General features: G+C 36.6%; 1 protein-coding gene across 3 annotated transcripts in view; it reads right to left on the bottom strand.

Annotated features, from left to right (window-relative positions):
- The window catches only part of SRBD1 (S1 RNA binding domain 1), a 203,974-nt gene that overhangs the window by 17,294 nt on the left and 164,375 nt on the right, over positions 1-22,305 (bottom strand). For 2 of the 3 annotated variants that reach the window (XM_060607037.3, XM_060607042.3), the window contains exons 17-19: positions 11,492-11,598; positions 10,028-10,204; positions 6,033-6,215 (exon numbers count right to left, since the gene is read on the bottom strand). In XM_060607037.3, coding sequence (XP_060463020.3) covers positions 6,033-6,215; positions 10,028-10,204; positions 11,492-11,598 — 467 coding nt within the window. The remainder of the gene's footprint in view (positions 1-6,032; positions 6,216-10,027; positions 10,205-11,491; positions 11,599-22,305) is intronic. The other variant, XM_060607099.3, reaches the window with a different exon arrangement.

Here is a 22,305-nt window from a genome sequence, read left to right as displayed (position 1 = left end):
TTCCTGCTCTCAGGGAGACTGATCGTATATAACCAGCATAATATATAAGCTGTAAAGTATGATAAAGGTGATAAGTGCTGTAGGAAAAAGAGAAAGAACAGAGTGACGGGGCTCAGAATTACCAGGCTTATGGGTAAGGGCTTCCAGATTTAAGTAGGGTAGTCAGGGTCAGTCTTGTTGACAAGGTGGCATGTGAGCAAAGTCTTGGTGAGGTAAAGGAGGTAAAGTAGTTAGCTGTGCAGATATCTGGAGGAAAAGTGTTCCAGGAAGAGGGTCGACCAGACAGTGTAAAGGTCCTAATGTGGGAGCAGGCTTGGCATGTTCAAGGAATAGCAAGGAGGCCAGCATGGCTAGAGTAGAACGGGCAAGGGAGGGAAAAATAGGAAACTGGTCAAAAAGGCATTGGAAGGCATAGGGACTTGGCCTTAATTCTAAGTGAAACTGAGACCAGGGTTTTATGCTGAAGAGTGACACACTCTGATTTACATGTTGAAAGAATCTAGTTGTCTGTCGTGCTTAGACTATCCAGATAGATGCTCAGTGGTAGAAGCAGAGAAACCTGTTAGACTAAATGCAGTAATCCAGGTGGAGATGATGGTGACTGAGACAAAGATGACAGCACAAGAGTTGATGAAAAGTGGTCAGACCTTGGGTATATTTTAAAAGGACAACGAATGGGGAGCCTGGATGGCTCGGTTGGTTAAGCGTCCAAGTCTTGATCTCAGCTCAGGTCTTGAACTCAGGGTCACGAGTTCAAACCCCGCGTTGGGCTCCACACTGGGCGTGGAGTCTGCTTAAAAAAATAAATAAAAAAAATTTAAAAATAATAAAAGGACAGCCAATACTGTTGTCTGACAGACTGGATGAAGGGTATAAAAGACAGTAACTGGATATGAATGGCAAAAATAACATGAACACCAGAGACACTGGAGGAGGAAGTGGAAACTGTTACTGGAGGGAACGAGGAAAAGAGCAGTTGAAGAACTAACCAAACTTTGGTCACCCCTGTGGTTGTTTCTTCCTTTCTCATGGATTTAAGGACCTGCATAAATACATGGGTCTTAAATTAATATCCTCAGCCCAGTCCGCTCTTCCAAACTCCAGATTCGTGCATCCAACTCCCTGCTTGATGCCTCAAACCGGACATGCTTTAAACCCAGTTCCTGGTCTTTCCCCCAAACCTGGCTCCAACCATGGTCTTCCTCATCTCAGATAGAGCAGTTCATCCTCTCAGTTTCTCAATCCAAATGGCCTCAAGTCATCTTGCCCTTACAAGACAATCCCCTTGGGCAATGACCTCTCAGTCCGGTGAACACCTTTGTGCTTCACAAAGGGCATTGACTGCTGACCTCTGTTATGATTATTTGTGAGTAAGTTTTATTCTACTTTGGTAGGTTCCCTGAAAGCATGAAGTGCCTCCATTCATTTTCATATTCTTCAGGCCCTACCACAATGCTCTGTACATTCCAAACAATAAATAAAATCATCAATACAATTCATAGAGTAAAAAACCAAAACCACAAAGAATATGAAAAAAGTATAGGAAATACTGTATTGATCTTAGAGATCAGTTATATTAAGAGAATATCAATTTGCATAAAAGCAAAAAGAAGCTAAACATCCATATTTCAAAAACAAAATAGCATTGTAAGGAGATAAAAAAGGTAAACAAACTAGAAAACACACAACAAATCACTTCAATATTTAACAGAGAATCCCTACATGTAAATAAAACTGGTAAAATAAAACTTTTAAAAAGTAATATAAATAATAAAAATAGCTTAAAAATAGACTTTTTAAAGAACCACTAAATGACTAAGTTAGGTTAAAAAGTATCACGATTTCTAAATATTATGTGAGAAAGAATACCATAAATACAGAAGTAAAAAGACTTAACAGCTTCATATCTTGGTGTATATCTGGGAGTGACATTATGGTAGGGGGGGCATGAAAGCCAATTATTACATTCCTACCGGTTTTCTGATGTAACTAAAAATGAACTTTACTGCAGTCGAACTTACTTTTACAGAACTGAGGTCAAACCAATGATGACCTACCCATAAGCTTTATGAGCTTTCCTTCCCTGGGAAGATCCTTGTGTAACACTATATGAAAGTACGAGCTACGTATGTTGAGTGACGTCTATACTATGTTTGAGAGCCAGAAATGACTATCATCGTTCCAAGGTGGATAATGGGGATGGTAAGCTTAATCAGATAAATTACTAGTTCTGCTGCCAGATTTTAAAGGTCCGGAGTTGAACTTCATGTAGAAAACAACTTCCCATGAAATAGTCTACAAGTATCCTCCTTCTGAGAGACAAGGTTACTCCCAAAGGAAGCATAGAGACGGGTAGGGCTGGTAGGGCTTTTATGCTCCACATGCAGACAGTGGCCCATGTGAAAACTGGCAGAAAAGTCCTGCTTAAAAGGAGAAATTCAAGATTTCTCCAGCTTCAACACTGCTGGTGGCATTACAAATTGGTATGTTACTTGGCAACATATATCAAGAGCCACATAAACTCTCAAACCCTTTGGCAGAGTAATTCCACTTCTAGGAATCCATCCATCATGAGGAACCACTGCTATTACCAAATTATACTTCAATCATGTGATGGAATATTACCCAGCTTTTTAAAAAGAGAGATAGGCAGAAATAAAATAAAAAATTGTGCTTATGTTAGAAGGCAAGCTGAAAAATTTATAAACTATATTAGAACTATATTAGGAAAACAAACAAAAATATACATTATTAAAAAGACACTGAGCTGCATATAACAAAATGCTGACTTAGTACCCATGAAGATGTCAGCTGTTGCAAGAAGTGTATACAATCATGTGCAGTACACATGCATCTTCTCAAACAACAAACACTTAAAACACAATTACTATAATATGAGACCACACACAATTACTATAACATGAGACCACACTTTCTTTTAATATGAAAAAAACGAGAACCATGTTCTAAGACTGAGAACAGGACAAGGAAGTCCACTCTCACCACTCCTATTCAACACAGTCCTAAAGGTCCCAGCCATTGCAATGGGCAAGAAAAGGAAAAAGCATTAAGATTAAAAAAGAGGAAGTAAAGCTTCCATCTATTTGCTAGTAACATAATTGTTTATGTAGGAAAACTTAAAGAACCTACAAACACCTACTAGAACTAGTATGTGAACTTATTAGCAAGGCTGCAGGATACATAGTTGCTATGAAAAATTAATTGTATTTTTACATATTAGCAAAAATTAGCAACAAATTCAAAAACTTCCATTTATAAGTTGGAAAACATAAAATACATGCAAGATAAGACCTGTACAGTGAAAATTTTAAAACACTGCTGCGAGAAATGAAAGACCAAAATAAGTGAAAAGATGTGATAAATTCATGGTGAAAAGACTCAGTATTATGAAGACATCAACTATTCCTAAATTCACCTACAGACTCCATGTAATCCCAATCATAACTCAATCATTTCTAATGAAACTTGATAAGCTCACTATAAAATGTACAGGAAAATACAAATCATCTATGATATTCAGAGTAGTATTTAAAAAAAATTAGAGGACTAACACTCTCATACTTCAAAACTTAGCATAAAGCTATAGAGACCAATATAGTATGGTACTGACCAACAGATCAATGAAACAAGAGAGCCAGAAAGAGACCCACACTTACACAGTCACTTGGTTTGCAACAAAGCCACCAAAGCAACGGGTAAAAAACAAAGTTGTGTTGTTGTTTTTCAAACTTGGTGCCAAAATAACTGAATGTTCATAATGGACAAAAGAAAATGAACCTTGATCCTTACTTCAAATCATACATGAATTGTTATTTCAGATGCATCACAGACCTAAAAGCTTTTGGAAGAAAACACTGAAAAATGTTTTGAGGTAGCAAAAGTTTCTCAGACGGGACACAGAAAGCAATAACTATAAAAGGAAAATATCAATATATTAGACATCATCGAAATTTAAAACTTCTGCTCATCAACAGACACCAATAAGAAAATAAAGAGGTAAACGACAACCCAGGACAAAACATATATTCACAAAAGACTAATACCCAGAATACATTTAAAAAATTCCCACAACCCAATAATAAAAAGGTAAACAACTCAATTAGAAAATGGTTAAATGATATGAACAGTTTCCAAAAGAAGGTACGTCAATGGCTAATAAGCCCGCAAGAAAGTACTCAATGTCATCAGAGAAATGCAAATCAAAACCACAAAGAGATTCTACCACACACATAAGAGAATGGCTAAAATGAAAAAGACTAACATCAAATGATGATAACAGTGCACAGTAACCAGAACTCTTATATATTGTTAATGGGAGTGCAAAATGGCATTGGCTACAAGTTTCTAAGAATACTAAAACATTCACCTACCTTATGCAGCCAGAAAATCCTCTCCTAAGTATTTTTCCAAGAAAAATGGAAGCAAATGTCAACAACAAAAACTGTATAAGAATATTCATAGCAGCTTTACTCATAATAGCCCAAAATTAGAAATAGTAAAGGTATTTCAATAAGGAGAATAAACTGTGGTACATTCATACGACGAAATATTAGCAATAAAGAGAAACAGGCCACTCAAACTTGTTACAACATGGATAAAAATCTCTAAACTTTAGGCTGAGAGAAGGCTTACACAAGAGTACAATTGTATGGCACCATTTATAAGAAGTTCTAGAAGAGGCAAAGTAACCTTTGGCAGAAAAAGTCAGAACATGCAGTTAGCTCCAGGAGGCTTGGACAGGGATTGTCCAGGATGGGGAAAGGTTTTAGGATGATGGCAAGGTTTTTTTTGTTTGTTTGTTTGTTTGATCTCGAGAGGAGTTTGGGTTATACACATATAAGTATTTGCCAAAAACTCAGCTAATATACACTTAAAATTTAATCGTAGGTGAATTTTACCTCAAAGGAAAAAATGTTGTGAATAATCAGAATTCTGGTTAATGATATGCATACTGAAGTATTAGTTGAAAGTGTACTGATGTCTGCAATTTTCTTTGAAATACATAAAATAAGAAGGACTGAGGAACAAATAGATGGACAGGTAAGTGGAAAAACAGGCATAATAAAATGTTAATGATAAAATCTAGGTGTGGGTATACAGGAATTCACTGTAAACTTTGTTTTTTCAATTTTATGCTTAAATTTTTCCATGACAAAATGCTGGGGGAAAAACAGGTACCACTGTTTTGATGTTGACAGAATATTATTTTTCACTTCTTCTTTTTCCCCTATTTTCTAAGTTCTCTACATGTGGTATATAATGTATAATTTCAAACATCTTTTAAAAAAGAAAACAATTTCCATTTACTAAAATAATCAAATATAAATTTTTCAAAACAAGTTAAAAATCTCACTTCAGATTCAATGAACGTTAAAATACTATCTTAAAACCTACTGTTATTTAACTCACTAAAAGCCTTAAACTATTTAGTGTTGTAGCGAGACAGTTTCTGCACTAATTAAAAATTTTTAAACTAATTCAATGTGGTGCTAATTTTTTTTTTCTTTTAATGCCTAGCATTAAACCTTTCCATGTACTCAAAAACCTCCGCCATATCATTCTGTGGAATGTATGCTCATTAAAAGTACATCATTTCTTAGACTTTGTAATAACCTAGCTGGGCAATACTTATTAGAAATCTGAGAGTTGGCTGTTTACTTCCAAAAGGGCTTTATCTTTAGATAAGCACAAGCTTTAAGCCAGGTGCTAGTCATTTGTGTCTTGTTAATTTCCAAAACAAACAAAGGAGAGTGCCATGCAATTTCCATTACACACACTTCACCATTAGTACCAGGGTTTATTAGCTTGACACTGCTCCAGGAATAATGGTTTCATTCCTCACTGAAATAAAATAATGTGTCACATAACTCAGCAATGCGGAACTTCTGAAAAATGTTGTCATGTTAAATATGGCCATATTTTTTAAGTCTCCATTATGCCAAAACAAAGGTCGTTTGCTGTAGAGAACTCACTCTGGACACGGAGAATTCTCACACGGACCTCAGACTTACCTCATCGCTATGTCATACGATTCCGGGTGAATACAAGTTTGGTCCAAAGGATTTGGCTTCAGTACAACATTTACTGCAGTTTTGCTCTTCTTCTTGCCCTGCTTCTCATTTGTGACCTCAACACCTGCTGAAGATGTCACAGCAACTCCCTGAATTTGGCCCGCAGATTCGGTTTGCTGACTACTATCACCATTGAAAGAGGCAAGGAGTAGGAGGGAAGGGAAAATTGGGAAGAAAAGAAAAGTCTTTAAAATGTGCTTATTTTTCTGCCACACAAATACACACAAACAGCACCCACATTCTGACCATTCCCTTCATAGAAATTAACACATATTTGCTTAAACATTGTTAACAGAGTTTCCTGTTACTTAAAGCCAAAAATATTCTTCACTGATTTAGCCTGTAAAAGTATCATTCTAGGACAGAACAGAGAAAACCGCAGAGAAATAAATTAAATAAAAAGGAAAGGGAGAAGGAGAAAGAGAAAACAATTTCCCAGAACTGAAGAAAAATACAAGTTCCCAAATTAAGAGAACCTACTGATTACAGAATAGGATGAATGGGAAAAGACTCAGATTTGACATACTGTGGGGCAACTTTAGAATAGGACTTAAGAATCAAGAAAGAAAAATAAAACAGAATACTTCCCAAGGAACTAGAATCAGACTGGCATCAGATTACTCCCTGATAAACAGCAGATGCTAGAATGCAGTGAACTGGTATCTTAAAAGTTCTGAGAGAAAATGATTTTGAATCGAGAATCATATACTTCGCCAAACTAGCATTCAGAGAGGAGGGCAAATGACAATTGTTTTCAGACATGTAAGGATTGAAGTAGAACCCATATAATATATATACTCTCTCTGAAAAGAATTTAAGAATACATTCCAGCAAAAACAACAAATTCAAGAAGAGTGATCATGTGGGCTACAAGAAACAGTGATGAGCACAGAAACTATAAAATCTTGCTACATTAAAAAACTGCTCATGAATAATGTAAAAAATATATGTATAGGGGCACCTGGGAGGCTTAGTCAGTTAAGCCTCTGCTTCTTGATTTGGGCTCTGCGCTGACAGCATGGAGCCTGCTTGGGATTCTCTGTCTCCCTCTCTTACTGCCCATCTCCTGCTCACACACTTTCTCTCCCTCCCTCAAAATAAATAAATATAAATATATAAATATACTTATTTATAAATATATAAATATATAATATATAAATATATGTATTTAAATATATAAATATATGTATATTTATAAATATATAAATATATATATATATATATATATAGGATAGTCTGAAACTAAAATCCCAAGTCATCTCATCATGGAACATACAGCTGAAGGAAAGAGGCTGGGAAGAGTCCTAAGGTGCTAGTCTTTTCCGGGAGGACAGAGACACCTATTAACTGCAGAGGCCAGTCCAAATCACACTTAAGGATAATCACCAGAGAAACACAAACAACTTGAAATCACTAAGGGGAGATAAAAACGAGGTGGAAAAATAAGGAAAACTTGTTAGCTGAGAAATCCAACAAACAGCATGAGAGAAAATCAGAAAGCATGATGAAGAGAAAATATACGATAGATGAAGTCCAAAATATCAATAAATGTAGTAAATGTGAATGTATTAATTAAAATTGGATAAACCCATGAAATCTATCGATCTACAAGAGTTGTAACAAAAATTAAATGTCATAGAAAGTTTGAAAATAAAAAAATACCAAGCATACTGAAAAGGCAAGTGTAGCAACATAGCTAGCAAACAAAATAGATTTCAATGCACAAAACACTCAATGAGATAGCAACAGTCCATTTCGAACAAAGGTATGAGTTATCAAGAAGATATAACAGTCATGAAACTTCAAGTACTTCATTATCAGTTGAAAAAATATAAGGCTTTAAAAATAACTCAAATGTTCATCAATAGGATACTGATTAGATTAAGCTATGGTTTCCCCCACAAACTAAATACTATGCAGACACCATAAATAATGATCTATATCGATATGTAATATGTGGAAAGAAAACCAAGATGTATTACTGAAACAAATAAAGCAAGTTGCAAATAGTTGCATAGCGCAATCCTTTTTTTTTTTTTTTTTTTTTTCTAAAGAGCATGCAAACAGGGGAGAGGGGCACAGGGAGGGAGAGAGCGAGAGAGGGAGAGGGAGAGTGAGAGCGAGAGAGCAAGAGAGAATCTTAAGTAGGCTCCACGCTCAGAGCAGCACCCACAACCCTGGGATCATGACCTGAGCTAAAATCAAGAGTTGGATGCTCAACCCAGTGAGCCACCCAGACGCCCCTGAATTTTTAAATAATAAACATACAAGTTGATAGAAGTATAAATTTACTTTCAGGAAGCAATATATAAGAAACTATTTGAAGTCAGAAGCTGAGGTACTCTTTCCTTTTCATTTATTTTTTATACTGTTCTAACTAAGTGTTCAAAAAACATATAAACTAAGAAACATGGGATTATTTTATCCTCCGTTGTTTTTCATTTCTGGCTTCTGGGTTTTGTGGTCTACTCAGAAAAGGCCTTCTGCCACTCCAATCCTCTGCAAAGTTTACCCATGTTGTCTCCTGGTACTTTTGCAGTTTCACTTCTTCTTTTTAAGTCTGTGATCCATCTGGGATTTATTTGGGTATAAGGTATGAGGTGCAACTACAGTTTCCCCTACACATATCAAATTCCTGCCAGCTGTCATAATACCAGTGTTTGAAACTCCACCTTTATCATAAACTAAATTCTGTCTATATTTTGGTGAATTGCAGACTTTATTCTCATCTATTTCTACATCAAAACCAGTTATGTAACTATAACTTTATATTGTTAATATTATTATTATCAGTGGGGCTGGTTTTCCATTATTATTATTATCATTATTACTGTCCAGTGGGTCTGGTTTTCCCTTATTAGTCTTTGCCAGACTAAAGATTATTCTTCCATATTACTTTTATTACAATTTTTTATTAAAAAAATTTTTTTAATGGTTACTTATTTTTGAGAGAGAGACAGAGCACAAGCAGGGGAGGGGCACAGAGAGAGGAAGACACAGAATCCGAAGCAGGTTCCATGCTCTGAGCACAGAGCCCAAGGTGAGGCTCAAACTCACAAACTGCGAGATCATGACCTGAGCTGAAGTCGGCCACTTAACTGACTGAGCCTCCCAGGCGCCCCTTTATTATAATTTTGTCAAAAGAAAAACATAATAGAAACGAATATAGACAGGTAGTCCCAAAGTAGCAAGTACATAAAAACTATTCTTTCATGATTACAAAATGCGAAGTTTACCCAAATTCTTTGCTTTTGTGCTAGCAGGATTAGAAATTAAGAGCAAGAATTTAGCTCTCAATCTACACAACTGACAATTATGCTTTGGTCAGGGAGGAGGGTGTGGGGAGGCCCAAGTATACTTAGGGAAACAGCTGTCAATATGAAGTGGCTGTTGTGAAGTCCTCTTTGTCACCTCTTCTTGTACCGGTCCTTCCCACTTGTGATGCTCCAATCCCATTGGCCTTAGTTTCATTTCCCGAATACACCAAATTTGGTCGTGCCTTAGGACCTTGCACACATCCCGCATGCTCTTCCTATAATGCTTTCCTTCTAATCCCTGTGTGGTTAGCTCCTTCATTTCATTCAAAATTCAGCTCAAATAACTTTTCAATGAATAACTCATTGAAAGCAGTTGTACCGCTCCCCAAGACAGTGTCATATCACTCTGTTTTAATGTGTATAATATTTACTACATCTGAAACTATTTATTTTACTAGTTTATTTATTGTTTGCCTCGTGTTAAAATTTAACTTCACGAGAACATGGAATTTGTTGATTTGTTCACTGCTGGATTCCCAGTGCCGAGCAAAGATTAGAGTCAACATATACTGAAGGACTGAACAAATGGACACCTAGGATTTAGGCCAGTGAGCAGGATGTGCAACAGTAACAGAGAAGGTTGGTAACAGAACCCAAAGCGCACACTTTAATAATCACCTGCAAAATGTTCTAATATAATCCTGGTTGATTCTGATGAAGCCAGCACACTGTTGGAAAGATTTTGGACCCAGCCCTTTCACTTTTTTTAGCTGTTCTCGGTTGACAAAGGGTCCATTTTTCTCTCGCCATTCAATAATATTTTTGGCTCGGTTGGCATTGAGTCCTGCAATATGCCTAAAAAAATAAACAAAATGAATAATGTGGTAGATACAATAGTTCTAAGAATAATCAAAGAAAAGATCTCATCTGGAAAGTCAACGATATGCATCATAAAAACCATTGCAATTACATACTGTCATATGGCTCTAAGTTAAGTAAATCCAAAGGGGAGTTAAATAAAAAAGACAAAGGGGAAAGAGTTGTCCAAGAGGAGGCAAGGACAACACAATGCAAACTAATGACAAAACCAGCAGCTGTCATAAAGATGCTGGTAAACTGATGGACACTGGGAAAAGAAAAGAAAAGAATTGTTCCCCACAGTAATTCTATACTATTCATGTTCCTCGTGTTTCTGAATCAAGTAATAATTCTGCCTTTTCCTGCTTAGTTTACAAAGTGAGTTAGGAGCAAAAGTTACAATAGCTTCAGCTGTGTTGTAGTACCCGGTTTTTTTTTTAATCAGCCTATTCTCATTAACATAAAGCCTTAAACTATAGAAAGTCATGACTGTCCTGGTTAGTTTAAAAATATAAAAACTCTATCATTAAGTAGTTTGCTTGGTGCTAACTTTAAAAATTACTATTTAAGAGATTCTTAATTCTATTACTGAATTTTATACATGAAATTATGGACTGTTTGTAGCTGTGGTAGAAAGTCAACACCTTTAAATGTAAGGGATATTTTCTGCTATACTAATCTCAAAGCAAAGAAGTCTAGATCTTTTACAGAGGTCCAGAATTTCATGCTGCATCAGCAGACTTGTGTAATAAATGCCAAACTATGAACGGAAAAAAGCAGCTCTTCTATAACCACACTAAAAAGGGTATATAAGACATGATTATAGTACGATAAAGATTTTGATATGTGACTTGCAGATTCCAGGTAAAAATATGGTAACCATACTTTGAACCCTCAGAATTTATCTTCTGGTTATTGCCAGCTTTGACAGATGTATGCAAGAGACTGAACTAGTGAAAAATATCTACTCTCATGTGGTGGGAAACAGCTCTTTTCCATGTTAACCTTATTTAAGTTCTATTAGCAACACTAATGCACTCAATGGTTACCATATGCTCTTCACTTTAGATTTGCAGTATTAAAAAGGATAATGTGAATTGTTGTAAGTCTTTTTTTGAACGATGTCTTCCCCTCAAACTGATTACCTAGAGCAAGGTAGGAACTCAGAGGTTTTTTATACTTGACAACTTCATACATGTGTCTCCTTACGTTAGCTCAGTTTGAACTGAACAGCCAGTTAAACTGAAGATTCTGTGATCTTCAGCCACAGACCTCTCGTCTCACCTCAACAAAACTTCAGAACAGATGTTAATATCCACTCCCACAAAGCTGACACATTCTTCTACAACACTGTCCAGTGTTGCCTTGAGCAAAGTCTGAGATACGTCATGCTAAAAAGACAAAGATCAAAAGTCAACCAAAAGTGAAAGCAAGACAGGCAGGTTTTGGACTACTCCATTATATATCTGTGTCACCGGCAGCTGGCTGAGACACAACGTAGTACATTTTTTCACTTTTCTTAAACACACTGTGAGCATGTAACTGAGCTGAACTTAAGGAATCTATGTTTTCTTACCCTCTAAATCACTCATATACCTAACCTCAATAGAACAGCACCAGTAAGTTTCCCTTTCCCAGAATTCTGCCCGAACAGTAGTTCTCAAACTTTAGCATGGTATCAAAATCATCCGTAGGGCTTGTTAAAACACAGGCTGACTCAGTGGGTCTGGGGTGGGGCCTGAGAATCTGCATGCGAATAAGCCCCCAGGTGGTGCTGCCGCTGCTGCTTCCAGGAACACACTTGGAGACCTACTGGTCTCCATCATTCACACGCTGCCTGGTGGTGTTACCTTCACTCACATGTGCATTGTTCCTTAGTTCCTCTTAGGAGAAGACAGCGTAAATTATCGTAGGAAGCAGTACACTAATACACAAGAAGTGTGACAGTAAATCAAACTCTGTTTCATCACAGTGAAGATATTATTGCTTATCAAAGGCACTGTTAGTTGACGTACCACTAAGAAAGAAACTACACTGCCTGTTAAATCATGACACGATGCTTGAAAATTTTACTTTTTTAAATACTGAAAGAATTCTTTTAGACTTATTAGGAAGTTCTTAAATCATCTATTATGCACAGATAAAAAGGAAAATATAAGCAATCTAAACTGGTTAAGGTATTTCTAAAATTTCTTCACATTCAGCATTCAACTCTTCTGAACCACTTTTTTACTCGGAGCCTTAGATGTCCAAATTTCTCCATTCAGTATTGCCCTTGAACTCTTAAGATCCCAGGTCATGGAGCATTTCCTGAAACAGTTATACTCCATAGTCTCTGAGAGTTTCTTTAAAGCTTCTGATGCTCATTCTGTAAGCTGTGGTAGTAGTTCTACCTTAATCTGAACAGAAAGTATCAACAGAAGAGATTTTGGACAGCAACAAAACTCCTATTCTTTCCTTAAAGATCCTTAAGTGTTTTATTGTTCAATAGCTTGCTGACTAAAACAGCGAAGGGCCTGCAGTTCAGTCATGGCTCCAAGATTAATAATCAAGTTCGCACAGAAACTACACCACGATATGCCCCGGGGCCAACAGCAACCATAGGACACCATTAATTTTTTTTTTTTAATTTTTTTGGGACACCATTAATTGTTAAGCATCCTGATTTCAGAGATGTTAAAATGTAAGAAAATGTGCATCTTAGTATTTATGAAACACAGTATTTGAAGGTAAATATTTGTTGGCTAACTGAAGCCAGATTACCACAATGAGTACCTCCTAATACACTTGATGTTATTCATAATTCTAAACTTAAAGGTACTCTAGTTGTTGTTCCCAGATGTGAAACTATAGGTCAGCATCCTTCCCCATTTGTCTCAAGAAAACAAGGTTAAGTTTGATAACCTTAAACTCTTACAAAGACCATAGAGTAAATAGAGTCCTTAAGGATTGTAATTACACTATTATCTTTTAGTAATAGAAGTTTTTGTTCTGGAAGACTGAAGGGTGCAGGAGTATTCTCATATTTCAGAGATAACCTCGTTATCTAGGCCACAGCTAAAAACTACAGACATAATTTTAAAAGTCCTAATAAGCAAACATAATCATGAAAAGGATCATAAAGAAAAACCTAAGACCCTGCTAAGAACCTGATTACTTTTGAGGCACAACTTTTTAAGAAGCTGGAGAGTCTTCTTGGCCTAAGTAGATGAGAAACAGCAAAATGAAAAGGGACAGTTTAAAAATGAGAAGGTAGATGGCAGACAACGTAGCAGCAAGCACCATGACAGGGACAAGAAAAGTATCTGAGGAAAGAGACAAAACTATAAGCAAATAGGAAAAACTAAAAGTCATAGTTGCGAGCCATTAGAATAAAGGCAAACAACCCCACATATGTCAAACCACACCAGATGCTTGGTAAGTAGTCCCTGTAGCTGGACGGTCTTGGTTGCCTAACCTCTAGTCTCCAACCCTCTTTTCCTCCTTCCAAACAGAAATGTGACTGTGTTCCATGCATCCACCCCATCCCTGGAAGACCATATGATTTGGGGAGACTGGCCTCACTGCAGCAGATGATAATAACAGTAAAATCAATGGTTTTCAAGCTGAGGGTTGTGATCAATTAGAGGGTCATAAAGTTAATTTGGTGGCTGGCCAGCAGCACAGAAAAGTCAAGACAGAAATAACCCACACAGAGCATGTTGCACATATTCAACATGGAATAAACAGTACAATCAATAATGCAACCAGGTGAGGGTACCACGTGAGAGGGATACATAAATTGGCCAGGAACATGGACAATTTCAATTTCAATGTTCCTGGTTGTCTCATTAGATCTTTTAATAAATGACTGTCACAGATTGACGGAAAGGTTAAAGAGTAACTTTACAAGTTTATGAAGCAGAGTATCAAAGAAAGTATGAGAAGTTTATCATCTATTGGCAAAGTTCTGATTCTTTCAACCAAGTTTAGTTACAAACTTTCACTGTATTTTTCAGAAAGGATGCTACTGAGTGTAACACTTTTTGAATTATCAGCAATTGTAATATTTTAACTAAGTTAGCTCAAGTTGACCTTAAGCACCATAAACTCTGAGGAAAAAGAAAAGCAATGAAGCAAGCTCAACTACCAGATTTGGAAGTGTTAACAGTGACAAAAATGAGAGAAAATGCTGACTCCTCCATTCAACTGGACTTGAGGCACATTTTAAATAGAAAAAAAAAAAAAAAAACAAACCCTGTAAGACTTTAAAATAAACTTAAAAATGATTTTACAAATACACAAAACAATAAAAATGATCGACCCCAGATGGCATTGTTGGTAACAATGTGTTTGTAGATGACAGTATAAAACCTGCAAAATTAAAAACCAAACAAAAACACTGGGAACATCCCTACCAAAATGGCTAAGATGCAAAAGATGGAAAATACCAAGTATTGGTAAGGATGTGAAGCCAATGGAATGCTCAAAACACCAACATGATAAATGCCTTTTAGGTCACGTATGCAAGGCAAGGGAAGGCAGTTTTATGGCAGATTTATTTTGTATGGTTTAAGTATAAATTCACATAAAACCGAATCACATATATATACACAATATAAAAATGCATTCTTGTTCAATACAAATTAAACTAGATAAGGGGCGCCTGGTGGCTCAGTCGGTTGAACGTCCGACTTCAGCTCAGGTCATGATCTCACGGCTTGTGAGTTCGAGCCCCACATCAGGCCCTGTGCTGACAGCTCAGAGCCTGGAAACTGCTTCTGATTCTGTGTCTTCTTCTCTCTGTCCCTTCCCCACTTGTGCTCTGTCTCTCTCTGTCTCTCAAAAATAAATAAATGTATATAAAAAATTTAAAAACAAATTAAACTAGATAAACTGCAAAGCAATAAAAAATGGACAAGTTCCTAGAAACACAGAAATTGCCAAAAATGGGCTCAAGAAGAAACAAGAAAATCTGAACAGACTTAAAGCAAGAGATTCAATCAGTAATCAAAAATCTCCCAACAAAGAAAAGCCCAGGACCAGACAGCTTGATGAATTCTACCAAACATTAAAAAAGAATTAACACTAATCCTTTTCAAACTCTTCTAGAAAACAGAAGAGAGGAGAACCCTTCCTAACTCATTCTATGAGGCCAGCATTACTCTGAAGTCAAAGCCAAACAAAGATAACATCAGTAAAGAAAACTATAGACCAATATTCCTTGTGAAGATAGATGCAAACATCCTCAACAAAATACTAGCAAACAAAACCCAACAGTATATTAGAAGGATTAAACACATGATATACATAGGATGCATTCAGTATATGTGGACTCAAGAACCACATACGTATTTTTTTTCAGGTGAAAAATACTTTCTCTTGGCATTTTTAAACTTTAAAAATTTTGAAGTGATCTCAAAATCAGAGGATAACATGCAAGGAATTTCCTTAGCTTTCCCTCAAATAAGTACCTCAGTGTATATTTGCAAACAACAAAGACACTGTCTTACATACCACCATAGAATAATCAAAATCAGAAAAGTTATCACCGATGTACTATTATCTAATGTAGAGCCCATACTCAAATTTCATCAACTCCCCCAATTGTACTTACAGTATTTTTCCTCCCCATCCAGAATTCAATCCAGCATCACACACTACACTTAGTTGTCTTATGTTTCTATATTCTGTGCTAGGCAGCTTCCAAGATGGTTCTCACTGATCCAACTCCTGGTATGCAGGTACTTTGCAGCCTGTCTCCTTGAGTGTAGAACTCACTCAGGAGTCTTATCTGCATGAATTATCACTAAGATTATTTTACCACTCAGTGACCTAGTTATGTGAAAAAGTATCTTCAGTTTTTTTAAATTATGTCCATTTAAAATATTTATTTATTTATTTTGAGAGAGAGAGTCAGAGAGTCAGAGACAGAGAGTGCAAGCAGGGGAGGGGCAGAGAAAGAGAATCCCACAGCGCAAAGCCCGACGCGGGGCTCAATCCCATGAACTGTGATATCAAGACCTGAGCAGAAATCAAGAGTCAGATGCTCAACCAACTGAGCCACCCAAGTGCTCCATATTTTCAATTTTGATTCAATCAGGATTTAAAATAGTAGACTTAATAGTGTACCATATATGCTCATTGTCCTCATTTATTCCAGACTGGAACAAATTCATGAACATTATACCTATACACTGAATTAAATCTTCCTATTTTTTTTGTATTTGAGGGTTAAAAAACCTTGTATTTAATTATAAAGAAAAATGGTATTTAACTTTATCATAGGTATAAGGGTATTACTTTGAGAAGCTTTTATTTTGAATTATGTTTAATTGTGTAAGACGTATACATATACACATACATGTGTGATAGGTATCTTGGTTATGGTCTAAAATGTACTTCCTACTGTGTATCACGATCAAAGGGTATGAAAAATAATGGTCTAAGCCAGTCATGGTGGTCCCATTCCATTTATTCCATGATGGCAAATGAAATACAAGGGTAAATCTGCTAAGGGCTTTAGAATAAGCCTTCTTTACTGAGAGGTTAAAGACTAACTTAAATAAAGACCCTTGTATATAGAGCCTTATGAAGAGCTGGATCTTTTCTTCTTTTCATTCAAATAGGACTACTGGAGCCAGGGTAAGCACTGTATCATGTGATTGGGACAAGCTTGAGGACAAAGCTGACTCCGTGAGGATGGCAGGTGGCACACATGGCTGGAATGTAGTTCTTCATGATACTCTTGAGACTTTATATTAACCAGTTCTGAACTCACCACTACTCTGACCTTATTGTAATGAAATTTCTCTACTATTTAATAAAGAATAATAAATTTACTTATTGTTCAAGTCATGTGGAATTGGGATCTCTGATGTTTTTCTAACGGATGTTATTGTATCAAGGGGCTCAAGGTCTAGTGGGAAGGTTTGAGACAACAAAAACAGCAACCAATAACTTTACTACCAAAAACCCTTGAGATTTTACTGTCAGGCATTGTTATAAGGCTTTACAATATTATCTAATTTAATCCTTACAACTGTACAAAATTTGCATGTAATATAATGTGGCATCTTCACACGTTAAGAATTTATTCTAAGGAAATAGAAAGATATGTGCAAAGATAGGACGTGTGTGTACGCACAATCTAAAAATACACTCAGATGGGACTGATACAAATAAATTATAGTCACCAATGTGAACTATTATGAAGTCACTAAAACATGTAAATTAGAGCAGCTATTTACCAAAACACCCTGTAAGATAACTTATGGAGTTCAAATATTTTTTAATTCCTCTAGTAGGGAGACTTACGTTAGAAAATTTTCTGCAAGAATTGCTGTGACCTATACTCCTGGGTTTGGCCTACATTCTTCCCCAACTTTTTGCTTAGGAAAAGTATTAAAAAATTAACACTGTTTTCTAAAAGTACAAATCACCTACCTTTAGGGGAGGAAATAATGAACGAAGTTCCATACTGTCCCACAATAATATCTGTGGCAGTAAAGCAGAGGCATTGATTCTGTCATTCTAAAAACGTTTTCTAAGCGACTGTTATGCACCAGGCACTGGGCTGGCTGTGCTGGGTGTTGTGAGTACAGGAAAAAACATATGAAGTCCATGCCTTTAAGAAGCCCAGTTGACATCTGTGAAAAGCTGAGATGAGGCACACACCCCTACTGGCAGTCATGAGTAGAAGAGCAGGAGGACCCCAGGACTGGCTATGCTAATGGTCAAGGCCTTGATGCCAGAAAAATGAATTACTCCATTTTTTAAAAAGTTATCTAACTGAATTGTTGGATAAGTTACTTGAATTGTAGAAACAGTCTGTTTCAAATTCTAAGAAATATTGTTTGGGCCATTACATTTTTACCTAAAATTTATGAGATTTTAGGAATATAAGCACTCATTCATGCCAGTCAGCTTTTTTGAGGTCAGAATCCACGTTTTTATTATTACTCCACCACAAACTTCTGAAGAATTGCTGATCCAAACTGCTCTTTTTTTTTTTTTTTTTTTGTCCTGAAGCACTAAAATTATCTCACAACTATTTTTAAAAAGTCCTTCCAGACAAAACCTTGTCTGTGGACTATAACTTTTACAGCAGTGAAACTGCACTTCGCATATTCCATATTAAACTTTAAATTTATTCCCAAGTTGTTTTCCCTATAATATTCTTGAGTATTTTCTTTATAAATTAATCACTCACTCATGGTTCTTCCTACCTCTTACTATCATCAAAATACAAAATGCAATTAGGAATTAAAGATGCAAAAAAGCTTTACAGGGAAAGTCTAGTCAATCACATAAAGCAAGGTGACTTCCTCATCTTGCATTGACTTTTCTCTGACATGTGACAGTTTTAAGAAGTCATCTAGGGGAGTGGGTACTGATGACCCATGAAAGGCAGAACTGATAGAAGAATGGAGACATTTCAGAAAATAGAATATGTGCTTAAGAGTAGCTCTTTCTCTACTTCTTCAAAGCCAGTATACAGTATATTCCCTTTCAAGACTGAGACAACGGTCAGCACCATAGAAATACTGTATTTAATCTTCTAAAAACCTACGTGTTCTAGCTCTACTAGATCAGAGATATTTATATGTAATGAGACAAATGCTCTTGATAAAAGCCTTTAAAATATTTCTTCATAAACGCATTCTTTTAAGAAAAAATAGTTTGAACACTAACAGCATATTTTTATTTTTAAATGAACAAATTATACAGTGAACAATTCATTATGCTTATGGGACTCTGGGAATTAAGACGGCAAAGGGCATCAGTCTTTCAGTACTGGAGGGACTTTTTTCCAGACCTGGAAACATGAAGTATGGCCAGTGGTCATAAGAGGGGGAAAAACAACACAGGAAGAGATTATCTTTGTAAATCCTCCTCCCTTAAAAAAAATCACATGGAAGGTATGCTGAAGACTCCTTTATTGCTAACTCAGTATTTAGGCACCCAGTTTAGTTTGCATTAACTTACGCTATTTAACAGAAACCAATTTATTCAAGCCAACTTGACAGAAAGATCCCTGGGGCAACTGTCTTCCTTGTCCTGCACAAGACAAATGGAAACTAATTTTTAGAACCCAACCTTCTACCCTGACTCTAGGGCTAGAGTAGCCCCACTCTTAAGGCATGGATCTTCTGGGGGTTCTCAAAGGAGTGCCTACAGTTCTTCCAGTGATGTCTTCCCACTATGGATGGCTAGAACCCCTGTGTTTCCAGGGCAATGTATAACCTCTGGAATCTCCACTCAGCTCCCAAAGCCTCGGCAGCTTTTCTATGTTAGGCCTATGGAGTCTGTGCCTACATGTGTGCACCTTAATATCTGGTTAAAGATATTTTGAAAAAAAAGCAAGACTTCTACTTTTTTTTTTTATGAAATTTATTGTCAAATTGGTTTCCATACAACACCCAGTGCTCATCCCAACAGGTGCCCTCCTCAATGCCCTTCACCCACTTTCCCCTCCCTCCCACTCCCCATCAACCTTCAGTTTATTCTCAGTTAAGACTTCTCCTTTATTTACAATTGAGTAATTTGTACCAGAGTATTTTTCCCACCATAAACAACTAGAAAGCCAGGCATAATATATCTAATTTTAGATGTTAGACAATAAGCAATGCAGGTCTATGATTCTAGAGAGAGGAGAGCTACATGAGATGAGTCCCATAGCTGCCCATGATCTGTCTGACTTTGGAGACTGTGGCATGGGGAAGTGGCTAGCAGAGCACAGCCATCTCACTGAGCTGGGGAAGCAAAGATTAGAGTTCTGGCCAGCTGAAGTAACTGGACTTTTAAGAGTGGGATACCAGAGAGAACGGAGCTTTAAAGAGTAGAACTCCAGAAATTTGTATGACACTCTGAAAGTATTTAGCCAAATACTAAGCTGCATATACCCAGGGCACCAGGACAAGACTCTATAAGACAAGTTAGAAAACAGCTGCCTGGGAGTTTTGGACTATACAGAGACTCCTGAAAATGCACAGAGCTGGGAGACACAGAATGTCCCTATCAGCCAACAGTGGAGAAACCTCAATGAACACCCAGATACTCCAATAACACTCTAGAATGGACAGGCCTTAGAAGTGGGGCTATTGTATCCATTAATCAGTTGATGGACATTTAGGCTCTTTCCATAATTTGGCTCTTGTTGAAAGTGCTGCTATAAACATTGGGGTACAAGTGCCCCTATGCATCAGCACTCCTGTATCCTTTGGGATGAGCACTGGGTGTTGTATGGAAACCAATTTGACAATAAATTTCATATAAAAAAAAAAGTGGAGCTATTGTAGTTCTAGAGTAGGGGGTGACTCTACACCCATCCTAACAAAGTTTATTAAGTAATCCTTGTCCAGATAAATTCACTGGTGTATTCTACAAAACATTTGAGGGAGAAATTATACCAATTCTCTACAATCCCCTCCAGAAAACAGCAGATTTATTTATACAGACCTTACTTGAATTACGATGGCGTTACATCCCGATATGCCCACCGGAAGTTGAAAATATCACTAGGTCAAAAGTGCATTGAATCCACCTAACCTACTGAACATGATAGCTTAGCCCAGCCTACCTTAAACATGTTCAGAACACTTACATTAGCCTACAGCTGGGCAAAATCATCTAACACAAAAACTGTTTTATAATAAAGTGTTAAATATCTCCTGTAATTCATTAAATACTGTCCTGAAAGTGAAAAACAGAATGTCTGTATGGGTACAGAATGGTTGTAAGCCTCGTTGTTTACCCTCAGGCTCATGTGGCTAACTGGGAGCTGTGCTTGCTACAGCTGCCCAGTATCACGAGAGCATCATACCCCATGTTGCTAGCTCAGGAAGAGATGAAAACTCAAAATTCCAAGTATGGTTTCTACGGAATGTGTATTGCTTTCACACCATCTTAAAGTTGAAAAATCCTAAGTGAAACCACTACAAATAGGGGACTATCTGTCACGACACGAAAGCAACCAAGATGTTCTGCAGGAGGTAAATGGATAAACTGGCACATCCAGCCAATGGAATATTAATCACTGCTAAGGAAAAATGTGCCATCAAGCCCTGGTAAGATTCGGAGGAACCTTAAATGCGTATTACAATGTGAAAGAAACCAATCTAAAAAGGCTACACATTATATGGTTCTACCTCTATCGAATTATGGAAAATGAAAAACTATGGAGATAATACAAAGACCAGTGATTATCAGGAAAAGAGGGAGGAATCAGCACAGCACAGAGGATTTTTAGGGTAGTAAAACTGCTTTGTATACTATAATGGTGGATACATGTCACTAAACAGTTGTCAAGACCCACAGAATGTATTATACCAAAAGAGAATCTTCATATAAACTGTGGACTTTGGGTGATATTAATGTGTCAATTGTAATAAATGTACCATTCTGGTGCAGGAAGTTGACAGGAAGATAGTGCATATGTGGGGACAAAGAGGATATGAAAACTGTCTTTCCATTCAATTTTGCTATGAATCTAAAAACTGTTCTAGAAATAAAGTTTTTAAAAAGTTTGAAGTTTATTACAAAAAACCCACAACACTCCTCATAAGATTCAATCTGATGTGACAGAAAATTAACTGATTGCTGGAATAAAATTCAATACTATTTAAAAGAAGACAACAGAATTTGTAATCTCAACATCATCACAATGTCCACCATACAATAAAAAAATAACTAGACAAAGAAGCAGGCAAATATGCCCCATAACAGAATGGGCATGGAGAACCATCAATAAATAGAAACCAACCTTGGATAAACCCAGATATTGAAAATAGTAGACAGGAACTTTCACTCATGCAAAGGAAATATGGTCATAAATGAATAGACATGAAATAGCAGAAGATAAATGGAAACTATAAATAACAAAATGGAAATTCTAGACCTGAGAACATAGTATCTGAAATGAAAAACTTACTGGACGGGTTTAACAGCAGACTGGAGATAAGCAGAAAAAAGGGAGATCAACAGAAATCATTCTGTCTGAAGAACAGAGATAAAGTAGAGCCTTCACAGCCTGTGTGACAATATCAAAACATTTAAATAGGTGTAATTGAAAAGAAGAGAGAATTTGAGAAAGTGATGACCAAAATTCCCAAAATATT

Source organism: Panthera onca, chromosome A3 (assembly GCF_046562875.1).
Source record: "Panthera onca isolate mPanOnc1 chromosome A3, mPanOnc1 haplotype 2, whole genome shotgun sequence".
NCBI lineage: Eukaryota > Metazoa > Chordata > Mammalia > Carnivora > Felidae > Panthera > Panthera onca.
Note: the sequence above shows the minus strand (reverse complement) of the source record. Positions and strands in the feature narration are given on the sequence as shown.